Below are 23,901 nucleotides of genomic sequence, written 5' to 3' on the forward strand. Positions count from 1 at the left end.
GATCCTGGAGACATACAATTATGTTCCTCAGAAATCAGATCCGTGTGATCCACTTTCATAGCTGATATGCTTCCTGTGCATGAAAGGCCCTTCCTACTTGACTATAGGAGCCCTACTCCCCTCCCCCTTGGGTTCTAGTCTGCTTTCTGTTGCTATGATAAACCACTCTGACCAAAAGAATCAGAGGAGGAAAATGTATTCCATAATATCCTTCACTGTGGAAAGTCAAGGCAGACACTCAAGAAGGAGGAAAGGCATTAACCATGGAGGAATGCTGCTTACAAGCTTCTTCTCCAGTTCAAGTTCCACTACTTTTCTTAGATAGCCCAGGTCCTCCACCACCACCAAGGGATGGGACCACAGTGGCTGGCTGGGCTGCTCCACAAGAATCAGCAATCAAGAAAATGCCCTCAGAGATACGCCCACAGGCCATCTGATGGAGGCAATTCTTCAACGGAAGTTCACTCTTCTCAGAGTGTCAAGTTGACAACAAAACTAACCAGGACACCTTAAAAACCTGTAGACACACTCAGAAGCGCCTGAAAGATGCTATATCCCTTAAAAAGAAGGTAACATTAGGTTCCTGCAAAAGCTGGAGCCTGAGCCTGTACACCACAACAGACACCACAATGATTACATAGCCTTCACCTCCAGAGAAGTGTCTCCAAAGGCTCTCAGTGTCTTCTCATGTAGAGGGAAGCAGGAGAAGGGATGTGAGCTTCAGCACTGATCCCATCTCACCCTAACCAGTCTCATCAACCTTAGGAAGCATGGTTGCCTCTCAGCAGCGCTAGCTTTGGTTTCTGTTGTTTATTAAGCCTACTCTCAAGCGGGCCACTTACACTTGGCCTGTCATGGCATCAAGTATGCTTAACGTGTCCATTATAACTTGTCATTCCTTAACCTGTTTTATTGCAAGTCAAATGCCACGTGCCTTAAAGTTACACAGGGAAATATACATATGTAGTGTTTTTAATCTCATGATTTAAGAAACTCCTGAACTTTTTGTCTTTCTCCATCCAGTTCCATGGTGCTGGGGAGCACAGCTCCAAAGGGAGTGATCTTCATTTCTGTGTGCCCAATTCCAAACTAAACTTCTTTTAATTCTACACAATAAGTTCTGGGCTTTTTTCCCTTGCTCTTTAAACTGCATAAATAGAAGATTTTCATGATAATAGTGTGTATAGAATAAAGACATTTGAGACTGTTATATTCTATATAGAATACTTTTAAGCAGAAAGAAATCCAAGGCTATTTTTTGGGTGATTTCATTCTATTTCCCTTATGTAGATAAGGCACAGCTTCATTCCCTAGGCAGTATGACTTGGCCAGAAATAAGTTTGAGATTAGTTCCAAAACAGTCCCAACCTCTAAAGCCATCCCTGTCTGAGGAGGCTGTGACTACACTTTCAGGTGTTCCCTGAGTGTCACTACACATTAATCTTTGGAGTGGTGGGGACCAGGGCCCCTCCAAAGCTTCAGGGGCCCTGGCCAATGGGATCTGCATAACAACAAGTTCTCTAACTCTAGCTAGGTTTTCTCCTGGAGGCTTGAAGGTGCAGATAAGAACTGGGTATGTTAATATCCTCCTAATATCCCTTTCTTCCAGCCGGTATGTCGTCACCATAATTGGCCCCATTTATAGCTTTCCTACTATGGGAAAGGGGAAAGGACCAGTGCTCGTATTTTACATACATTAATCTCTAATGATCCCAGTAACCCTTAGAATTAATGCTATTCTCCATTTATAATATGAGAAAATTAAGGGTTAGAGACAGTGTATTTACTCATGACAAGGACACTTATCATGATAACTGACACAGACCATATTCAGATCAGATACATCGGGCTTGCAGCATTAAGCCTAACACTTGTCTGCTTTATGATTTGGTGCTGAAATATTCAAGTGCTGAAAACATAGACAGCAGCAGAGTCAGTGGTGTTTACTAAACTTAATGATTTTGCTGATTCTTTTGAGAGAGGCCAACAGTTAACACAAAATCTAAACACTTTTGCTGTCCATGTACATTATGTGCAATTATCAAGACAGATGTGTTTCTAGGCAGAGGTAAAATGGTGCTCCCAGATTTCTTTGGAGAAATGTGAGAAGATGGGGCCGGAAAGATGGCTCAGTGGTTAAGAACAGCAGCTGCTCTTCCAGCAGCCCCTGGTTGGATTCTTAGCACACACAGTGGCTCATAGCTCTCTGCAACTCCAGTTCTAGCAGGTCTGATTCTCTCTTCTGGCCTTTGCAGGCACCAGGCACTTAAGTAGTGCAGAGACATACACATAGGTGAAACACCCATACACATAAAGATAAAATAATTTTTAAAAAACAATCTGAGAAAAATATAATCAGGTGAACAGAGAAACAAGTCTCTAACTCAGCCATCCACACATAGATCTTAGTGAATCAATTGAATCTAAGAATGAGTCCTACCAAAAAAGAGAGACACTACTGTAAAACACACACACACACACACACACACACACACACACACACACACACAAAAACACACTCAGCATTTAAGCTCACTTGACACCTGAATCATAAGCATAGTCTTAAATAGGAAACTAGGAAGTTGGGGGTCTCAGAATTTGAAGCTTCGCAGGAGTCTGCAAAAGTCACATTCTACTTCCTATATATAATGGCCTTTATCTTTTAATTTTTTATTGTATTTATTTAATGTGTGTGTGTGTGTGTGTGTGTGTGTGTGTGTGTGTGTGTGTGTGTGTTTACATGCGTGGGCACAGGTACAGAAGTCAAAGGACAATTTTTGGAGTCAGTTCTCTCTTCCCATCATGGAGTCCTAGGAATCAAATGTAAATCTTCAGGCATCTTGTGGTCCCTGGTCTCAGCCCAATAGTGAGTCATTTCACCATCTTTTAAGCCAATTTGAACTATCATAAAATTTATGACATTCCAGAAATCAACCTAACCTATCATTTAGTTAGTTAGTTAGTTAGTTTTTTTGAGACAGGGTTTCTCTGTGTAACCCTGACTGCCCTAAAACTCACTCTGTAGACCAGACTGACCTTGAACTCAAGAGATCTGTCTGCCTCTAGGCTTGTGCCACCACTTATTTTTAACTTTAAGATATTTAGACTTGTCCTTTGTCTTTTCTTTTCCTTGAATGAAGGGACAAGCTTTCTCCTTAAACTTGCTCCTATTTGTATGGGTGTCTTCTATGTTTCTCAAGGATAGTCATTTTAAAGAATTAAGATCAAGATACTGAATAGGACATAGAAAACTTTCTGTATTTCTCTTTACTCATCATTTTAAAGCATGATAGTTGTTTACAGAAAGATTTTCTAAACACTGAAGTAGGAAGAACATTCCTATGTAAAGGGGGGTCTTAAGTCTGTACAAAAGTGAAAATCGATTTATTTGCAACACCTATGCATATCCATAATGATATTTCAATGCTTTTGTCCCCAGCTTCATTCAGATATGGACAGAGGAGATGGATCCATCAAATACATCCTTTCAGGAGAAGGAGCAGGCATCGTGTTTACTATTGACGACACCACTGGGGACATCCATGCCATTCAGAGGCTGGACCGAGAGGAAAGAGCCCAATACACTTTAAGGGCTCAAGCCCTAGACAGGCGGACAGGCCGGCCAATGGAGCCAGAGTCAGAGTTCATCATCAAAATCCAAGATATCAATGACAATGAGCCCAAGTTCCTGGACGGACCTTATATTGCCACTGTGCCAGAAATGTCACCAGTAGGTAAGCTGGGGAAGCTGATTTATCACAAACAGTAGATAACACTGTAGGAGATCCTACTATGTACATAGAGGAGAAAATGTGCACAAGTCATAAAAGTGAAGCCAAAATGACCACCAACTCCTTCAGCAGGTAGGGAGCTATGTAGATATTGGAAGCAGCCACATTAAGCAATAATAAATCTTCCAGTGTCTTTCCAGTTCTGATTCCTTAAGAATAAACTATGGCCGGGCGGTGGTGGCGCACGCCTTTAATCCCAGCACTCGGGAGGCAGAGGCAGGCGGATCTCTGTGAGTTCGAGGCCAGCCTGGGCTACCAAGTGAGCTCCAGGAAAGGCGCAAAGCTACACAGAGAAACCCTGTCTCGAAAAACCAAAAAAAAAAAAAAAAAAAAAAAAAAAAAGAATAAACTATGAATTAGATGGCTAATGGGATATATTTGATTGTTAAGAGTAAATACTGGCTGTTACCAATAAACAAAGAAGACCACATAGGCAAGGCTGCTTTTACTGGTTACTGAGAATTCAAGCAAAAATAACTATCATCCCCATTAAGTAACAAGATAGGGGTTAACAAAGCTTGATCTAGAAAGGGAACTCTGCAAAATGTTTTAAGTTTGATGGTTCAGGATTATAAACCAGCTCTTTATAACTACACTTGAACAGGTTTCTCCCACTTCTCTCCCTTAGGTACCTCTGTTATCCAAGTGACAGCCACAGATGCTGATGATCCAACCTATGGGAACAGTGCCCGGGTAGTGTACAGCATTCTCCAGGGCCAGCCATATTTTTCTGTGGACTCCAAAACAGGTACATAGTACAAGTGTCAAGTCAGAAATGATTGCTTATTCAATAATCCTTGTGTTTCCTACTTGGGATAGACTCAACTCTTCTGTTCAAGGACTTTCCAGGGAGTATATTACACTGAAAAGACTGTCATAATCTTTACAATTAGGGGAGCACATTTTAACTACCAGCAGGGTGAGACAGTGTGCATGTGTTTCTGAGAGACACCAAAGTCCTGCCTACAGAGACTGTCTCCTCACCTCCTCCCCAAAACTCCCATGTCTATATTTATTTACCAAGGTTTAAGGTCTTCTATAACTCCAACAAGATTAAAGAAGATTGCCACATTCACCTGGGCTTGCTCCAGAGCTAGAATCACAGAGCCTTCTGGGCAATCATTCAGCTGACCATCAGGATTCATTCAGATGAGGAAATTGGGAAGTTAAGTGCTAAACATCACCCCTGATGTTATCTCTGCTGAGCCAACCCTTGCTAAGTAAAATGCAAGGCCAGAGTGAATGGCTGCTGAGCAGGTGGGTTTTGATGAAGCAGCCAACAGCACATGGATATGGCCCCTAGAAAGGAAGAGTGTCATGGTGGTTGCTCTAACAAGGGGGGATGGCAAAGAGAACAGAACTGAGAACAGCAGCATGGCAGAGAAGGAGAGACTGAAGCCTGGGGGCTTTGCTTGTTTCAAGGAACTTTGACCACAGGGCTCATTTGTTTTTCTCCCACTGAGGAAAATCACTTTAGTATCTGTATTGGGCAGAATAACTACTATATCATTGTTGTCTTACATTTGTGCCAGGATTCTCCTTCTCCAAGCACTTTCATAAACACAACCATTTTTAACCTCCCAAGTTAAAAAGATAGGAAGTATTATTGCTCCCACTTTACAGAGGGAAAACAGACCTAAGGGAATGAACCTGAGCAAAGAAACAACCACAGAGGTAAACTCATTGGTGAACAGCCAAGGTCACCTCTTTATTTGAAAGAAAAGAAATACATCTCTATTATTACTAACCTGATAGAATCTTTTTCTATACAACCTCAAGTTAGCCAGACATTTAGAAAATGGTATCATAAAGGTAAAACGTGAGAGACTGTAAATTAGTGGGGAGGGAAAAGAAAAGATCACAGTAAGAGATGTCTATAAAACAGAAACTTCAATGACTCTACCAATGGGGAAGGAGAGGAAGAATGAAGGGATGCCTGCAGGGAAGAAAACCACAGGCAGGAACAGGGTCGCATGTCCTCTATATCCTCAGAAGTATTTTACATTATTCTGACAATGCCCGTGAGGGGCATCTGTACTGGTAAGGTCAAAAATACATGAAAAGATTGTCACTGCTTTGACCAAGAGGCATGTACAAGAAAAAAATGCAGCACATTTCATTTCAGAATAGTATCAGTGACTGCCCCTCATATATCACAGGAGGGAACTCAGGCAGGCTGCTGTCCCTATACATTTGCTTTCCATGCAAAGTGCCCTTTAACCACAGGCCATACCCAAACCTTCCCCTCACATGTATGAAAGCCAGATTTTCTAAGCTGAAGGTTTAAACAGGAGATAAAACTCTGCACGTCCCTGGCAGGATCAGAATCCTGTATTTCTATGCATCTGGTTTAGACCCCTCTTCTTAAATGAAATCCCGTCACCACCCCCCCATGCTGCTTCTGCTCTGAACTGTATGGGAAAGTTAATCTTTCATGCATGGTAAAAATAAAGAGCATGCACTGAGTCTTTCTGGCCCTCCGTGCTTAAGGAACTCAGTAAGGCACAGAAGTAAGCAGAGGAAAACAACACAGGGAATGTAAACAAAAGGGAAGTCTAATCAAGTTTCATCCCTACTCCAGGCAGAGGGGAAGCAGGGAAATCACACTAGGAGCCAGTATCTAAGAGTCATTCACACTATAAGGGCTCTAGGGCTAAAGGCAGAAGGAGCCAGGGGATTATCTAAAACCACAGATTTGTAGACACATGCAGCTTTGTTTTCCGTACTCAAAGCCCAGGTAAAGACTGCAGTCCAGTCGCCATAGACTGCAAGTCCTGTAAGACTTGTTATCTGTAAAAAAAGAAAAAACCACTGCTGCCACCTCCTGTTCTGCCTCAGTAATGTTGCCAAGGATGCAGCCTCTGGGCCCTCCCTGATAGGTGTCTATGCCGTGGTCCTTTGTGTCACATGGTGCCTTTCTGAAGCTGGGATTAAAACCACAAGTTTCATAAAAACAGGCGATGTGCTTCTCGGTGTTAGGTATTTATGGTACACGAGGGAGACAACTATGGATGAACCCTCAGAAAACTCGCTGCGTGGTTTTGCTTTCTAAAACAATTCCTGTTCTGCAGGTGTAATCAGAACGGCACTCATGAACATGGACAGAGAAGCCAAAGAATACTATGAAGTGATTATCCAAGCCAAGGATATGGGAGGGCAGCTTGGAGGATTAGCTGGGACCACAACGGTCAACATCACCCTCTCAGATGTCAATGATAACCCACCCCGATTTCCCCAGAGTAAGTACCAACCACAGCACGGCTCTCAGACCAGAGGGACCCACCTTTTACAGAGGTTCAGGTTTAAGCTCCATTTGTATTAAAAATCATTTGTTTTATACCTTCCTGCACCACAACCATCTTCCCAGCACTGAATCAATGTTTTTCAACCCTTTTTTCACTATTTCATCGCAGTTAAATCTTTTTAGACTTTGTCCCCCCATTTTTAACCCGATAGTCACATTGCCCACTTGCACAAAATTGAATACTAAGACCAAGATTTTTCAAATAGGGTTAAACTTTCATGGGCCACAAATCATCATGTGTAGTATTTGTTTTTAACCACTAAAGCTCCATCAAGAGCTCAATTTCAAGAAGATAATTGTCTGAATGGGAATGAGTTCAGAACACATTTTCTGAAACAGCCAGAGCTGTAGCTGAATAGGCCACCATCTGACCACATTAACCAAGCAATATACAAGTAGGTGCCAAGTAGCACATGATCTGTGAGGACACCAGGCATGGGGACCCAAGGTACTTACCCCTGCCTCTCAAGTTTAAAACCCACCCAAGGAGCCCCTGTCCTGTTCATAGAGGAAAAACCAATGAGGAGCAGTGTTTGGTGTGGCACTTGGGGGTTCATAAATGGTGCAAATTAAGTAGATCCCTATGTTGACTCATCCTACAACCTGGAAAGACTGAAGTATCAGGGAACAGTTTGTGAAATGCACATGAGTTGGCTTCTTATTCTCAACAAATGAAAATGAAGGTTTCACAGGGTAGAGACTTAACAGAAGACTAATAGTAAGGATTTACACTGGCAGAAAAGGAAACACACCAAGATGAAGAAGCCACATTCATTCAAGCACTGTCAATTTGACACACCATGTAGGGATGCAATATACAGCCCTGTGCAAAGCCAACAAAATCATTACTGTATCAGAGGTCATATCAGTGGAAAGTTGAATGAATGCAAGAAGTGTGTGTGTGTGTGTGTGTGTGTGTGTGTGTGTGTGTGTGTGTGTGTGTAGCAGGAAAAAATAAGAAACATGGACTCCTGACTCCCAGGCTCCTGGCTGGAGGAACCACAGCTGAGGGTTGAGTCAGAGGCGACAACCTTCTTCCTCTGGGTGGCGGGGACAGGACTGTACTGCTGACAGAAGAGAGGGCGCACAATGGAACTAGTGGCAGGCGGGGAGACAAACTGGGATTTGAATATGAAGTGACAACAAAACACTCAGGGGGAATGCCCTTAAGGAATGGAGATGTGACTTTGAAAAATGAGTGCCTGGAGGGAAGAAACTGGAGAAGCCAAAACAGCAGACACAATTCCAGGTTGAACACTTACCCAGGAAAAGGGGAAACACACAAAAATGGAGCCAAGGAAATAGCTCCGCCATTCAAGAGCTTGTTCTGCAAGCATGGGGACCCAAGTTCAATGGGTCAGAATCACACGCCAGGAATGTTAGTGCCCTTTTGTAATCCCCGAGCTAGGATGTCAGGAAAGAGTGGATCCTTGAGATTCCCCAGTCAACCTTAACATACTTGGCCAATTGAAGGCCAGTGAGAAGCCTTCTCTCAAAATAAGATGGAAGACACCCAAGGAACAACACATAAGGTTTACTTCTGGTTTCCACATGCAAGTATACACACATGCACACAAGAACATGTACACACACACACATACACACACACACACACACACACACACACACACACCCCTAAGCTACAAACAGAATGAAGCCAGGCTATTAGCTGAATAGCTTACATTTTGAACCAGCCAGATCAAAATGACTCTTTTATTTCATTTATGGAAACAGAACCCAAGTAGTCATGCACAACTGGTATACACAAAGTCCCCATGGCCATTCATGAAAGAAAAAAGACTATCAGGCAAGTATTTTACAAATGAATAAGTTACTAAGATGACTGGCCCACCAATCAGGATGCAGTACATCAAGGAACAGTTGTGAACTTCCATACGGAATGATTAGTGCAGCTTTACTGATCCTGAGTTCCACTTTAGTTCACAAATGGCTCATGTTGTGCACACCATATGAACACGGTGGGTTTTTAAATATTTTGAATTACTGGATTTTTCAAATTTGACACTAAATGGATATCCCTGATGGAGATGGATGGGGGAGCAGAAGACCAAGGTATTACAAAGCTCAAAAGTTTAGAGATCTGGACACTTGTTGTTAAGTCACACGTCCCTCCAAGCATGGCAGCTTCTCTAGAACATTACACAATACAGTAAGGACTGGGGCTTTAGTCTTACCCCCAAATCAAAATGCTAACACCCTTCTAACACATCTACCTTGAGTAGTCTGTTTCAAACTTCGTGATAATCAAGAACTTAGTATAAAATGGAATATGGAATGTGTTTCATAGAAGACAAAGCAGAACCATATGAACTAGTTTAAATTTATGTTTCTAAACATTACCCATTAACCCTGTTTCCACTAAAATATAATACTTTAGTACTTTTCAAAAGAAATTAACTCATCATTAAGTACTTCTCCACTTATTTGTGAAAGCTAAATTTGAATAATTCCATTATTCCTTAACCCCACCTTGAGTTAAATGCTTCTGTTCTACTCTTCTTCTGACTCTCTATTGTAGGAATTCCATTTAGCTTCTTTCTCACAAATTTTACCTTAACTAGCTGTGGGATGTTGACAAAATGGCATGCCTACTCTTTTATATTGAACAAGCTTAATCACCTTTAACTGAACTACATGTAAAATAATATTATGATCTCAAGATATAAATTTCTAATACAAAGTAGAAATTATAATACATGCTGACATTATAACTGTGTTTAAAGACATAGCATAGCTTTCCTTCTGTGGAAAAGATTATAGGCAGATGCATGTTTTTCCTAAAAATTTCTGGGGAAAAAGTGTAATCCATTGATAACTTAGCATGGCACAGTAGAGAATCCCTAGCTCATACTTGCAAGGAACAAACATTGATTCTTCTCCTGTAGGAGATGGAGTACAGTAAGCTGTCAGTCTCCCACAATCCTTGTGAGACATCAGCTCCTGTGCTCCAGGCTTCCTTATAGTTTACAACGTATAATAAAAAAAAAAGGGGGGAGGGTATAGAGATGGTTCAAGAGTTAAGAGTGCTTACTGCTCTTGTAGAAGTTCCCAACACCCACATCAAGCAGTTCACAACCCACAACCACCGTAACTCCAGTTTGTTGTATGATATTTTGTTTGTGTTCTGACAAAGTTTACCTGGAGATCAGAGGGCAGAGCTAGCCACTAGTTATCCATAGAGGCCAGGTGGTGGTGGCACACACCTTTAATTCCAGCACTTGGGAGGAGGAAGCAGGATGATTAGGAGTTCAAGCCTACCCTGGGCTACATGAGATTTACTCAGTCTAGGAAAGAAACAGAGCCAGGCTGTGGTGGCACACACCTTTGATCCCAGAAGTTGGGATCTCATGCCTTTAATCCCACTAGGGAGGTGCAGACAGGAATGTAAGGTGGGTAGAGACAGGATCCCCACCCCCCATTCAGTCTGAGGATTCATAGAGACAGGATGCCCTGTTTGGTCTGAGATTTCATAGAGGTAAGAACTCAGTAGTGGCTGGCTGCTCTGCTTCTCTGATCTTTCAGCTTTCACCCTCTCTATCTGACTCCAGGTGTTTATTGTTAAGACTAATTAGAGGTCCGATGTCCTCTGTACCCTGCAAGAATCTGAATGCACATGATACACATAAACTAATGCAGTCATACATATATAGAGACAAAAACTAATTAATTTAAAATAAAAGACCACAATCATATTGAAAATGTATATGGTTTTTGTTATTTGGCTAGCCAGCCTGTAATTAATAAAATAAGGATGTCAAAAAGATCCAGCCTGTAATTAATAAAATAAGGATGTCAAAAAGATGAACCCTAAAAAAGAGTAAGGTCTCAAGTACATGACTTCAGAGGTGAAAATAAACTAAAAATTATGAATCAGAGCATCAACTTAAAAGGGAAGACGTTACCAATGCTGAGCTTCTGTGTGTGGGATCTGATTTGGGTATGTGGTTTTAAACTAGAACAAAAAGCCCATGCAGAGGCATCCAGATAGTCTCAGCTATGAAAAACATGTTGATGGTCCACATATGGAGCTCAAAGGACTTTCTCTCTGTTTTCCCTCTATGCTTACAGGTCTCCATCCACCCTGGGCCACTGGCCACAGAGATGGGACCTTAGCACACAAGCCAGGACATAAATGGAAATTAGGACATTTGAAATTTGGTAGAATAAATGTGCTTTATGATCCCATGCTTCCCAGGAAAAACATGACATCTGGAGAAATATCCCCATTCGAGTGGCATACTAAAGCTGAGGAAGCAGGTGCTTTTTCCTACGCTGAAGGAAGGATGACACAGTGAGAGTTCCACTGTTACCCTGTCTTACTCTTGGGCTCTGGAAAGCTATTTCAACTCCTCCTTTTGAGCATTCAGCACTTCCCACAGGCTACAGGGCTGCTTGCACTCTCTGGACTGAAATTTCAAACTGTAGAACTTGAGCTTTAACTTATGATCCATGAAAATGTTTTGCATGGCATGCTTGATATCATGTTTTTAGTAGCAGATTATCAAGAATGTATGTTCCTGCTTTTCTTCACAGAACATTATCAGATGAGTGTGCTGGAATCAGCTCCAATTAGCTCCACTGTGGGGAGAGTGTTTGCCAAGGACCTGGATGAAGGAATCAATGCAGAGATGAAGTATACTATTGTGGATGGAGATGGTGCAGATACTTTTGATATTAATACAGACCCAAATTTCCAAGTTGGCATCATAACTGTGAAGAAGGTGATTCTATTTCCTTTTCCAAATCATTTGCAAGGGCACTTTGCATGTGAAACGCTAGTGGAGGTGGTTGTGTATTAAGATGTGTTTTAAGTCCTCCGATAAAAATCTCTTTCCTGGACCAATGAGATGGCTCAGCAGGTAAAAGTACTTCCCACAGAAGCCTGACAACCTAGAACCTACATTGCTAGACGAGAATCAGCTTCCACAAGCTTTCCTCTTGACCTCCACATTGCAACACAGCATGGGTTTATCCACACTCAGACACATCGTACCACACACACAATTTAAAGACAACGCTTCCTCACTAGCTTAATAAGCACCTCTTATTGCTTGGACTTACATGCAGAAACACTGGCTGTGGCATTATTTTATAGAAAGCATTATTAAAAATATATTATAAATAAGCCACTTCTACTTAGCCACTCAGAATGCTATAGCTTGATGTTCTAATGTTGTTAATGACTTAATCAATATTTGAATTCCACATCTTTGCATCAGTTTTCCATAAATAGCAAAACAAGCTATATTATTATGAATCAATAAATAATACATAGCACTTTTTAATTGCTTCTTGAAGACCCATAAATGCAAATGAAACTTGAAAAGTTTTATCAAACATAAAACTTCTTTGTTCCATCTCAAGGTGCCCAGTTCCCTAAAGGGAAATGTTCATTTTTTATGTGCCATAAAGCACATATGGATAAATTCAATAAATGGAAGGTAAATTTTTCCTATTTTAAACTTCTTTTATTTTATTTTTGTGTGCACAACATATGTATGTACATGGGTACATGCGTTTATGTGCATTTGTGAAGATGCATGTAGAGGAAAGAGATCTTTGCCTCCTCAGGATGGGGTTAGAGGCATGCACTTGGCCTGGCTTGGACATGGCTGCTGGGGATCCAGCTCAGGTCTCCATGCTTGTGTGGCATGTACTTCACCGGCCAAGCCATCTCCTAACCTACATTAAACTTTTAAAAAACTGAATTTGTGGCCTAAGGAGTTGGATCAGTGGATAAAGCATGAACACCAGAGTTCCTCAAACATATTTACATAATTAAACAGTATAATTTATTATTTTTGCAAATTAATAATATATACTAGCCTTATAAGGTGACTAAAAATAATACCAATTTGTTACATGGGAAGGAATTAAAAATGTTTTCCTACTATATGTTTTGTTTCAACTATTGACACACCACTAACCACTAGAAAATGCCCAAAGCTTTAAATAATTATTTTTTTCTTGAATGCAAAAGGCACCAATTCAAAAATTAACTAATGATAAAATGCAGCCTTCAGGATACCTCATATTTAAATTAAACTTTTTTTGAAAAAAACATTCTAAATGATATAATAGTGACATATTAAATTATTATTATATATAGATTAGATATCATTATAAGTATTCATTTTTAAAACAATGCATTCATTAATATTACAATTTGAGCAAACTAAAAATGTCTTTTCTCCACTCCCTTATCTGGAAAAGATTAGACATTGCAATCCAGAACCCTGCCTCTCAATGTCATTATCCAAACAGTATCCATGTTCAATCAAAACAGACTTACATTTTCTTAGGCTGTTTAAATTCCTTTTCTGAACATATGAGCTGCCAGAAAATATAATTAAGAGAAACACCAATAAGTTGGGTAGATGGACTAGTCACATATAATAAACATTTTAAAGGCTATTGACTGTTAAATCCATATGTCTGGAACAGCTCCCAGATGTCTGATCCACACCCATCATCTTCCTTTGTCATTAATAATGTCATATAAAATTGAAACAAAAGTTTTGCTTTTGATTTATTTCCCTTAGGTCTATTATTTGTCTAAAAAGCACATACTTTTTCAAAAAGAAAAATCAAGCTGAATTGAAAGAATTGGGTCTTCATACAAGCATGGTGATTGCTACACAGGACATGTGTCATTTTAGCTTTTAAGTAATCAGTCAATTGATTTTCAGTCTCTTAAATGCTTGAAATATGCCTAGAAATATGTAATTTTCAGAGTTTTCTTTGTTCTGGAGTAGCATGATATTGTGCCATTTTCTAGTCTTCAGTTTAGCTTCCATCTGCAAGCAAAAAGAGTAATTGTAGAGAGTGGTCCATTCTCCTCTTTGGCAGGTCACAAAACACATAAATTCTATACTTCTCTACTCCTAATAGGTCATGAATTAACAATTATCATCATTTTATTATATATCCTTCAAAAAATTTCCAACTTTATGTGATCCAATACCTTATCCGAAATTATTTGAAGAGCTCTTAGAGACGTAGTTGGACATATTTGCCTCGTCTATATCAGGTTTACTCCCTGCTAGCTCTTCAGCACCCTTCTACCTACACAGCCTTTCAGAGACATTTTGACAGCAGTAAATCCCAGTGCATGCAGTATCAGCCCTGTGCAAAACTAGACTCATGCACAGCACCAATGCCTTTCTCTGCATACAGCTTGCATGGGCACTAACAACAGAGCTCAGCACCCGGCAATTGTGACATAGAATCAGTTAGAAAACAACTAAACCCCCAAAGTATGAAATGCTATGAGAACCTACACCCTAGTCATATAGACGGTCACACCAAATCTTTATGTACCATCATATAAATTTTAACACATAGAAAGACCAATTGTGGCACTACTTAATGCAATAATACTTTTTTACTACATTTTGGGTCTTTGGCCTTACTGCACACTGGGAAATGAAAACCCAACTTTGCTTTTGGATTTTTATTTATTAAAAAAACCAAGTATTTGTTTTTGACCTTGAATCTGAGGAAAGAATATACACAGAAATTTTGTAATAAAAAAATTACCCTCCCTATATAGGTTCTATGAACAGAATGTGGGCCCTCTGAAAGACAGCAATCACTCTTAACCACTGAACCAATTTTGTATTTTTTAATATTTTGTATTTTATAATTGGAATCATTACAGACAAAACTGATTTCTTGTGCATGAGCCCTGGTCAAAGAATTTGTACATTTGGGCCAGCATCTTAGGTGGCACTGTGCAACCATGTCTCCTTAGTCCTGTCTTCTGAGCTTTCTGAATTCAAAGTTAGATGTTGACCAGGATTTTAAAGTCAAGTTTAAAAGGGATCATCTATGACAAACTAAATAAACAAAGGTTGATGTGACACAGTATGCCAAGAGTACTTTTGAGGCACATAATGTAATTCCTTAGAAAGAATCACTGTTGCTTTAAAGTCAAGAAGAAAACAAATCTATTAATTTTTGTAGCTAACAAACAAAATGATGGGTTTCACTAAGAAATTTTTGTACATTTACATATCATTTTATCTTGCTCATGCCCCACCCTCCTTCCCCATCCTTCCTCCACTCTCACTAGTCCCATTCCTCCCCTAAAATGGGTTCCTCAAAAAGAAAAATTTTAAGAAGAAACAGAAAATCAAAAACCTAATCCATGGACATCCTAGGACAGAACACAAGCTCGGTCTTAATTGTCCAATATCTTTCCAAGAGAGAAAATGCCTTGGAACACAAGACCACCAGCAGCCATCTTGTCCACCTGGGACAGAAGGGTTCTCAGGAAACAAAATTTTCCTTCTTAAAATTAGGGCAAGACAAATGAGGGTCTCCAAACTTTCTATCCAGACCATGCTGAGTAAAGTTAAAACTGAGCTTGCTAGACATCTTCCTTCCTTTTTACCCATGATTGAATCTGATGTTATCACCGAGAATGTCAGAATAAGACAGGATGTCCCTGTTTTTACTTTTTTCTCTTTTTTCACTGTTTCAGTGAATTTGGGGGTTCTCAACTAAGCACCAGGATTGCATGTCCTTTTAACTCTGGATATGTATGCTATCAGCTGACCCGTTTTCTTCTCATTGTCTTTCAGCCCCTAAGTTTTGAAAGCAAGAAAAGCTACACTCTGAAGGTGGAAGGAGCCAATCCTCACCTAGAGATGCGTTTTCTGAACCTTGGCCCATTTCAGGACACCACAACAGTGCACATCAGTGTGGAGGACGTGGATGAGCCCCCTGTGTTTGAACCTGGCTTTTATTTTGTGGAGGTGCCTGAGGATGTGACAATTGGAACAACCATTCAGATCATTTCTGCCAAGGACCCAGATGTGACCAACAACTCAATCAGGTTTCCCCACAGATTTCACTTTGTCCTCATATCCTGAAATTTTCCTTTACCTTCTATGTAAAGTTCTAGCATTTTCAACCTTTTCAAATCCCATCTCTGGAAATTCTTTTCTGAGCTTTTTCTTGTTGAACAAATAGCATGACAACATCATGTAACTGGACAATTAAATCTTAAACTCACTTCCATTTAGCTCAGACACACACACACACACACACACACACACACACACACACACACACACACACCCTGAATCCTCAGTCATGGCTCCACTACCACTCGGGACTGTATCAGTTTTTGTTGATTTTTGGGTCTGTCCTGGGCATTGAAGGCTCTAAAGTCAGAATCTCTGGTCTTCACCCACAAAATGTGGGTGAATAATATCAGCCTCCAAGCTATAACAACCCCAAATATGCCCAGATACTGCCTAATGTCCTGGAGCGGTGATGCAAACAACCCAGGAGCAGACCCACATACAAAACCACCAGTCACACACAGATGTCTAAATCTTCAAAACTGCTGCTCTTGTCCGACTTTATTAGTCTTTTTCTAAGTTAGCATACAAAGAAGTGGGTTTTGTTGTGGCATTTTTATGTCTTCATACTTTGTTCTTATTCACCTTCCTCCACAACAAACTTGACCCCATTTTTCTGGGTCCCTTCTGCCCCACAGGTGTCACCATTTCTGCTTCCGTGTCACAGGGATTCCACGGTCCCATTTTCCCCTCCCTTAAGATATCTTCTTTTATGTATGGCACCCTTTCTATTTTCATGTCACTCACACACACACACACACACACACACATACACACACACACACACACACACACACACACACACACACACACACAAATTTAAATCTAGACTCCACAATACCACATAGACGAGAAAACATGATGAGTCTGGTTTATATTTGCATAGCATGGTGTCCTATTCCATACACTTTCCTAAAATGCCATGATTTCATGTTTCTTTCTTCATGGATGAATAAATTCCACTGGGCACATTAGCCATGTATTCTTGATCTACTCACCTGTGGATGGACATATAGGCTGGTCCAAAAACTTAGCTATTGTGAACAGAGAGAGCAGCTATAAACATGATTGTGCAAGCATCTCTGCTGCATGTAGAACTGGAGTCTTTTGGGTAAATAACCAGAAGAGATACAGCTGGGTTCCTTGGTTTTGGAGGAACCCCCACACTCATGTCCACAGTAGTAGCAGCAGATTACATTTCTGCCAGCAATGTGTAAGGATCTCTTTTCCCTACATTCCCACCAGCATTTTTTCTTGCTTTCTAGAGATGAGATGCAATCTCAAAGCAGTTGTAATTTGCTTTCCCTGATGATTAAGAGTACTGAGCACATTTTCAAATAGTTATTGTCCACTTTTATTTCTTCTTTTGAGAACTGTCAGTTTATTAGCCCATTTTTCAACTTGGACAATATGTAGGGTGCATTGGTGTTTAATTTTTGCAGTTCTCTGTGTATTCTAGGCATTGATGTCCTATCTGATGTATGGTTAGAACAGATTTCTTCCTCTCCATGTAGCATCTATTTACCATGATGATTGCTTCTTTTGCTTTGCAAAAGCTGCTTGACTTCATGTAATCATATTAGCAGTTCTCAGAATTATATCCTGTGTTGTTGGATTTATTTCTAGAAAGATCTTACCTATACCTGTACCTTGAAATACATTGCCTGTATATTCCAGTAGCAGTTTCAGGGTTTCAGGCCCTATGTTAAGATCTTTGATCCATTTGAAGCTCATTTTTGTAAGGGCTGAGAGACATGGCTCCAGCTTCATTATTCACTCTGTGAATATCTAGTTTTCTCAGCATAATTTATTGAAGAACTTGTGTTTTTTTCCAATATATGATTCTGACAGCTTTGTAAAAACATTAGGTGGCTACAGCGTTTTGTGTTTATTTCTGGGTTCTACTTTCTACTGCATTGGTCTGCATGGTTTTGGACCACTACCCTGATTGCGTTGTTACTATGGCTCTTTAGTATAACTTAACACTGGGGATTGTGAAACCTCCAACACTGCACTTTACTATTGCTTTACCTGTTTAGGAGTCTTTGCTTTTGTTAGCATATGTTATACCGAATTACATAAAAATAGGCTTCAATGTGAAGTTTTCATAGATGTATACGATGTGTTTTTATCACCCTCACTTCCTACCTTTTGTCTCCCCCAAACCTCACTGAGCTGATCCTCTTTCTCTTTCCAAGTAGTCCCTCTTCTACTTTCATGTCTTGGGGGATTTTGTGTTTGGTTGGTCCATTACTCGATTGGTGTTAGAGGTATTCTCTGGTTTAGGGGTACCTGATGAGTTTTATGAGAGTTGCTTACAGGAACTTGGGCATCTTCATAGTGGCTAAACCTCTGAAGAAAATGTTTCTCCCTCCCCCAGTGTTGCTGGAGGGCTTCTCTCCAGGTTCCCCAAGCCCCGCAGTCCCACAATCCACTTATAAAATAATCACTCAGACGCTTATATCACTTATAAACTGTATGGCCGTGGCAGGCTTCTTGCTAACTGTTCTTTTATCTTATATTAACCCATTTTTATAAATCTATACCTTGCCACGTGGCTGGTGGCTTACCGGCGTCTCTACATGCTCCTCTCCTGGCGGTGGCTGCAGTCTCTCTCCTCCTTCTTCCTGTTTCCCCAATTCTCCTCTCTCTTTGTCCCGCCTATACTTCCTGCCTGGTCACTGGCCATCAGTGTTTTATTTACATAGAGTGATATCCACAGCACTTCCCCTTTCTTCTTTTTTTAAAAAGGAAGGTTTTAACTTTAACATGGTAAAATTACATATAACAAAACAATTACCGGGCAAGAATTATAGTTACAATATTAAAGAAGATGTCCTATCTATCTTATATTTGTGAGTTTAAGGTTTTATAGCTAACTTATCTTTTATCATAACTGAGGAAATTACGACTATCTAGCCTTCAACCACATCAAAGACCTGAGAAGGAACATAATGGTACCTGAGAAATGGTAGATGGATGCAAGCAACTTTCGGGAATCTTGCAAGAGTAGACCAAGACAGCTGGCAGCCTGGACAGTCACCTAATGTTTCTCAGCATTGTTGGTGCATTCAAATTGGCTACAGGCCTAGAGTATCTGACAGACCATTTTTAGAAGCAGGAATTTTAAGAGACCATCTTACCCTGTCTTGGCAGAGTACAGTGGTCGCTTTCCTTGTGTCCCGCTTGTCCAGAAAGGACAGCATTGCATTTGTACTGTCAGCCATCAAGGCAAGGGCAGTTCTTTGCCCAGTAGGCCATTTTGTGCCAAAAAGACAAACTTCCAAATGGAAATGTCTTAGAAACCCAACATTCTCTCGGGATCAAATTGGTGCAGCCAGGAGCAATTGTGTCTCACGTCAACAGAATTCTAAGTTATTTAAATGCCATATTCTCCAGGTCTATGAAGTGTTTGAAGATTACCTATCTATCTGAAATATATCTATGTATACCTAGAAGACTTAACTAACATGGCTACAGATATGATTATCATAGATGACTAATTATTAATCTATTTTTTAATTATCCATTACAATTTTAAATGAGTTATATAAACATAATACCTCAAACAAGAATAGAAATATATATATATATATATACAGTATAACAAAATTAACTTCAAGTCTGTATCAATGAACTAAAATTTATACCAATGTAAAACATTTTAAACAAGTTGTTCTTTAAAAGTAGGTTCATTAATCTACCCTTTTATCTTATCATCTCCATATCCTCCTATATATCATATCCCCTTTTCTTTTTTAGAAAGAGATCACATTTATAATCAACCTGTTTTAAATAAAAATATTGGTTTTTCTCTGTCCCACACCAGAGGGCTCTTCTGATTTGGGACACAAGAATCCCTTAGCCATTTTTTTTTTTTAAAGCAATATGTCTGGTTTAGAGGGGGAGTGAGCCAATTCCACCTCTAAAGCCAGCTTGGTATATTTGGGAATTTGGGCGTAGCATCTCTTACTACTTCCTGCTGGAGGGGGGCGCTGTATCTTATGGGGACGCAAAGAAAATTTTAGACGTATGGGGTAGTCCGTGAGGCTGTATTATGTGAACCAGTTGCCTTGAAACCGATCTGGATGTTGGATCATCTGGGCCATGGTGTCATCGGAGTCCTTTCAGGGGGTCTTGGCTGGTGAAACCTGATGTATCTTAATCTGGAACAAGTCCACAGCCTCTGGCTTTCTGTGGAAACAAAAGCAGAACCTCTTTTCCAAAGTAACATATCCTTATATCCAAATTTTGAAGTCAAGGTACCTTTAAAATATACATTTTGGCATAACTCAACAGCTTTTGTAATCAAATGTTTTTCTTTAGTTATGAATATCAAAGAGAACATAATCCAGATTCTCTGTGTGGTAGCCATCTTTATGTGGCTTATGTTTTATATTACCTTGAGCCTTGAGCCTATTGCTTTAAACTGTACCATTGTAAGCCTGAAACGGCGCTGTGGCTGCTGGCTCCGCCCACTTCAGCTTCCCAAAATGGCAGTGGTACGTTTTCTGCCAGCTCTGGGAGTCATCAAGTCTCAGAAATAGTGGGTCTAAGCTTTTATCAAAGCAGCGTGTAGCCCAGAAACCTCTTTTTTTTTTTTTAAATACTAGTAAAGACTAAATCTACCACACAGCTTAATTTGTCGCTGGCAGATGCCTCATTTCCGCCATACTGCCGGTCAAACGCACCCGCCAGGAACCCGCCAGTGTCCAAACTTGCGTTTTGCCGCATCTAGCTGCCCGTATGAGACAAGAAGCAGGAACCTGGTTTTGGCTCTGTTTAGAATTGGTTATTAAATATTCTCAGGTTTAAGGTGGAAACTCGAGCCGTTGGGCGCCATTTGTTGCTGGAGGGCTTCTCTCCAGGTTCCCCAAGCCCCGCAGTCCCACAATCCACTTATAAAATAATCACTCAGACCCTTATATCACTTATAAACTGTATGGCCGTGGCAGGCTTCTTGCTAACTGTTCTTTTATCTTATATTAACCCATTTTTATAAATCTATACCTTGCCACGTGGCTGGTGGCTTACTGGTGTCTCTACATGCTCCTCTCCTGGCGGTGGCTGCAGTCTCTCTCCTCCTTCTTCCTGTTTCCCCAATTCTCCTCTCTCTTTGTCCCGCCTATACTTCCTGCCTGGTCACTGGCCATCAGTGTTTTATTTACATAGAGTGATATCCACAGCACCCCAGCAATCACTAATTGCTTATAGATTTGTAGAAAGGGATGCAGCCTCAAGAGCCCTCCCACTTCCATGGTAAGATGTAGACTGCTCTGATCTTCCCCAGGTAATCATAGCTGCTGTCACTCCAGCGTGCAACAGCCATGCCATGCTTAGAGCACAACTTTCCTCAACACTCCATCACATCTTCCAGCTCTGGCATTCTTCCCGTCCCTCACTTTCACAATGTCCCCTCAGCACTGGAGGGTATATTTGGATGCTTTCTTATGGCTGAATATTCAGCAATCACTTAGTCTCTTCGTTTTGACCTGGCATGAGACCATATAGTCCCCCCAGCAGCTGACAGCAGCACCAATCTATGAGCATAAACATTTTGCTTCAGGAGACAGAGGCAGGTGGGTCTCTGTGAGTTCAAGGCCAGCCAGATCTACAAAGCAAGCTCCAGGAAAGCCAGGGCTACACAGAGAAACCCTTTTCAAAGACAAAAACAGACAAACAAACCAACCATTTGCTTCTATATAGATTTAAAGGTTGCTTTTCCTACAGCTCTGTGAAGAATGTAATTGAAATTCTGATGGGGATTACAGTGGATCTCGGCTCTCTTCCTGTAATATGATGATTTTTACAATACTAATTGTACCAATCAGAACATGGGATATTTTTCCATCTTCCAATCTCTTCTTCAGTTTCCTTCTTCACTATTTCAGAGTTTTCACTGTGAAGATCTTTAACTTCTCCTAGGTTAGTCTAGCCCGAGGTAATTTTAAGTAGTAGTGAATGGAATTTTTCCCTTGCTTTCTTCGTCAGAAAGTTTAGTTTAGTGCTAGTGTATAGGAAGACTACTGACTGTTGTACTTTAAAATTCACTCACATTCTTTCACGTTTACTAGCCGTTGACATTTCTACTTTTAAAACAAATGGGAAAGACCAAGTTGTGATAGCACACACCTGTAATCACAGCATTTGGGATGCAGAGAAAGACAGATAACCTCAAGTGTGAGGCCGGCCATCAGGTACAGAGTGAGATCCAGGACAGCCAGAGCCATGCAACTATAAAATGATACCTTGTATAGTTATTTACAGTGAGCCCCTGATCTCAAAAACTAAATAAAACAAAGTAAGAAAATATTATATATCATATATTTCTTTATAGTATAGAAAAACAGACACAGAAACACCCCCTAAGGTCAGTGGCTTTGATGACTGACAGATTGGCCAGAGAGTCCTCTACACTACACATAATTCTCCATCTCTGTCTCTCCAAGGTATGTTTTGCTATAAAGATTGCAACTGAGATGATTCCCCTTCAAGACTGGAGCATTTCTCTGAGAGCCTTGGCGGTTTCCAGTCAACTCTGGAAGCAAGTGCAAACAGCTGGTGGACAGACTGACACCTCAACCTTCCACAGCCACTGCCAAGCCTCTGAAGCCAGACTCACAAACGATCAGAATTCCAAGGCTGTTTGAGGCCATCTGTCACATTAATTGTTGAAAGCCACACAGTAAAATGAATCTGGAGCCTCGGTAGAGATAAAACGTTTTGAACACACCCCCATTTATCAACTGCCTTTTTTGTCACCTGGCCGCTTCCCTCATCTGGTGCCGTTTGTGTTTAATGAAAATGTGCTTTTGGAGTTTAACAGGAATGATTTTCTCCAGAGAATAACTCCACCAGGGGAAAGTCTGCTCCCTCTGACTAACTAGTAAACACATTACATGTTCAAACATCAAAATGGCTAAAAGTGATTTTAGTTCTTTAATTTTTAAAAAAACAGAAAATTTTTCTGAATTATAAAAACTTTATAAATTTATATTTCAACCTTAATCTTTCTGTTGTAAAACAACATAAGTGAAACCATAATGTCACCATAGCAATCACAACACAATGAAACAGATGCATCATAAATTTCTGTTTTCAGAAACACATGACTTTGTGATCATGACTTGTTAATTATATATCTATTATTTTATGAGATAGCAGTTAGTTTTCTTGTCAAAGAAGGTAATGTGGGACTACTGTAGAGAATAAAACCTCATGGCAGAGAAATAAAACAAGCATAAATGTAAATGAAAGGAGATTCAAGTTCTAAAATAGATATGGACTGGACAGTATATTTCCATGTTATCTCCCAGATTCTGACTGTGGACCTGTATGTAATAACCACTGGAAACAAGGTCTGATAAGGAGTCACACTAATGAGTAACAAATAAATCAAGAGATTGAATGCAATCAAGTACACGGGCATGCACACTCACACACACACACACACACACACACACACACACACACACACACACATACACACAACTTCACAGGGTGTATCTGGGATTCAGTACTACAGCCTTTATCCCAGGACATCTCAGTGGGGGCAGTGGAGAGAAAAAAACATTCATGGTTCAAGATTCACTCATGACTGCAGCAAAATGAGACCGATAAGATGAAGAAATCTGTCTAGCTAACAAAAAATGCCACTTCAGCTAGGACCTTTGAAGACATCTGTCAGCATGAGGGGCTTCTAAGGAAGCCCCTGGCTGTTCCAAGGAGCCTAAGCAGGATGAATACAAGAGCACACACCCCGAGACTAGAACAGGGTCCCCTTGCTGTTCTGGGGCAGAACTCTACATCCTTGGGGAGAAAACTGGCAAATACAAGGTTCCTGACGTAGAGTAAGAAGACAAGGAGTCACGTACACAATTTCCCCTCTGAATTTTGTAACAAATAATAGAGTTCC

General features: G+C 40.4%; 1 protein-coding gene across 2 annotated transcripts in view; it reads left to right on the forward strand.

The window, feature by feature from the left end:
* Positions 1–23,901, forward strand: part of Cdh20 (cadherin 20) — a 259,456-nt gene that overhangs the window by 182,856 nt on the left and 52,699 nt on the right. For both annotated transcript variants that reach the window (XM_028883402.2, XM_028883403.2), the window contains exons 3-7: positions 3,440–3,734; positions 4,420–4,539; positions 6,863–7,030; positions 11,650–11,837; positions 15,702–15,955. In XM_028883402.2, coding sequence (XP_028739235.1) covers positions 3,440–3,734; positions 4,420–4,539; positions 6,863–7,030; positions 11,650–11,837; positions 15,702–15,955 — 1,025 coding nt within the window. The remainder of the gene's footprint in view (positions 1–3,439; positions 3,735–4,419; positions 4,540–6,862; positions 7,031–11,649; positions 11,838–15,701; positions 15,956–23,901) is intronic.

The sequence above is a fragment of the Peromyscus leucopus genome, chromosome 15, assembly GCF_004664715.2.
Source record: "Peromyscus leucopus breed LL Stock chromosome 15, UCI_PerLeu_2.1, whole genome shotgun sequence".
Lineage (NCBI taxonomy): Eukaryota > Metazoa > Chordata > Mammalia > Rodentia > Cricetidae > Peromyscus > Peromyscus leucopus.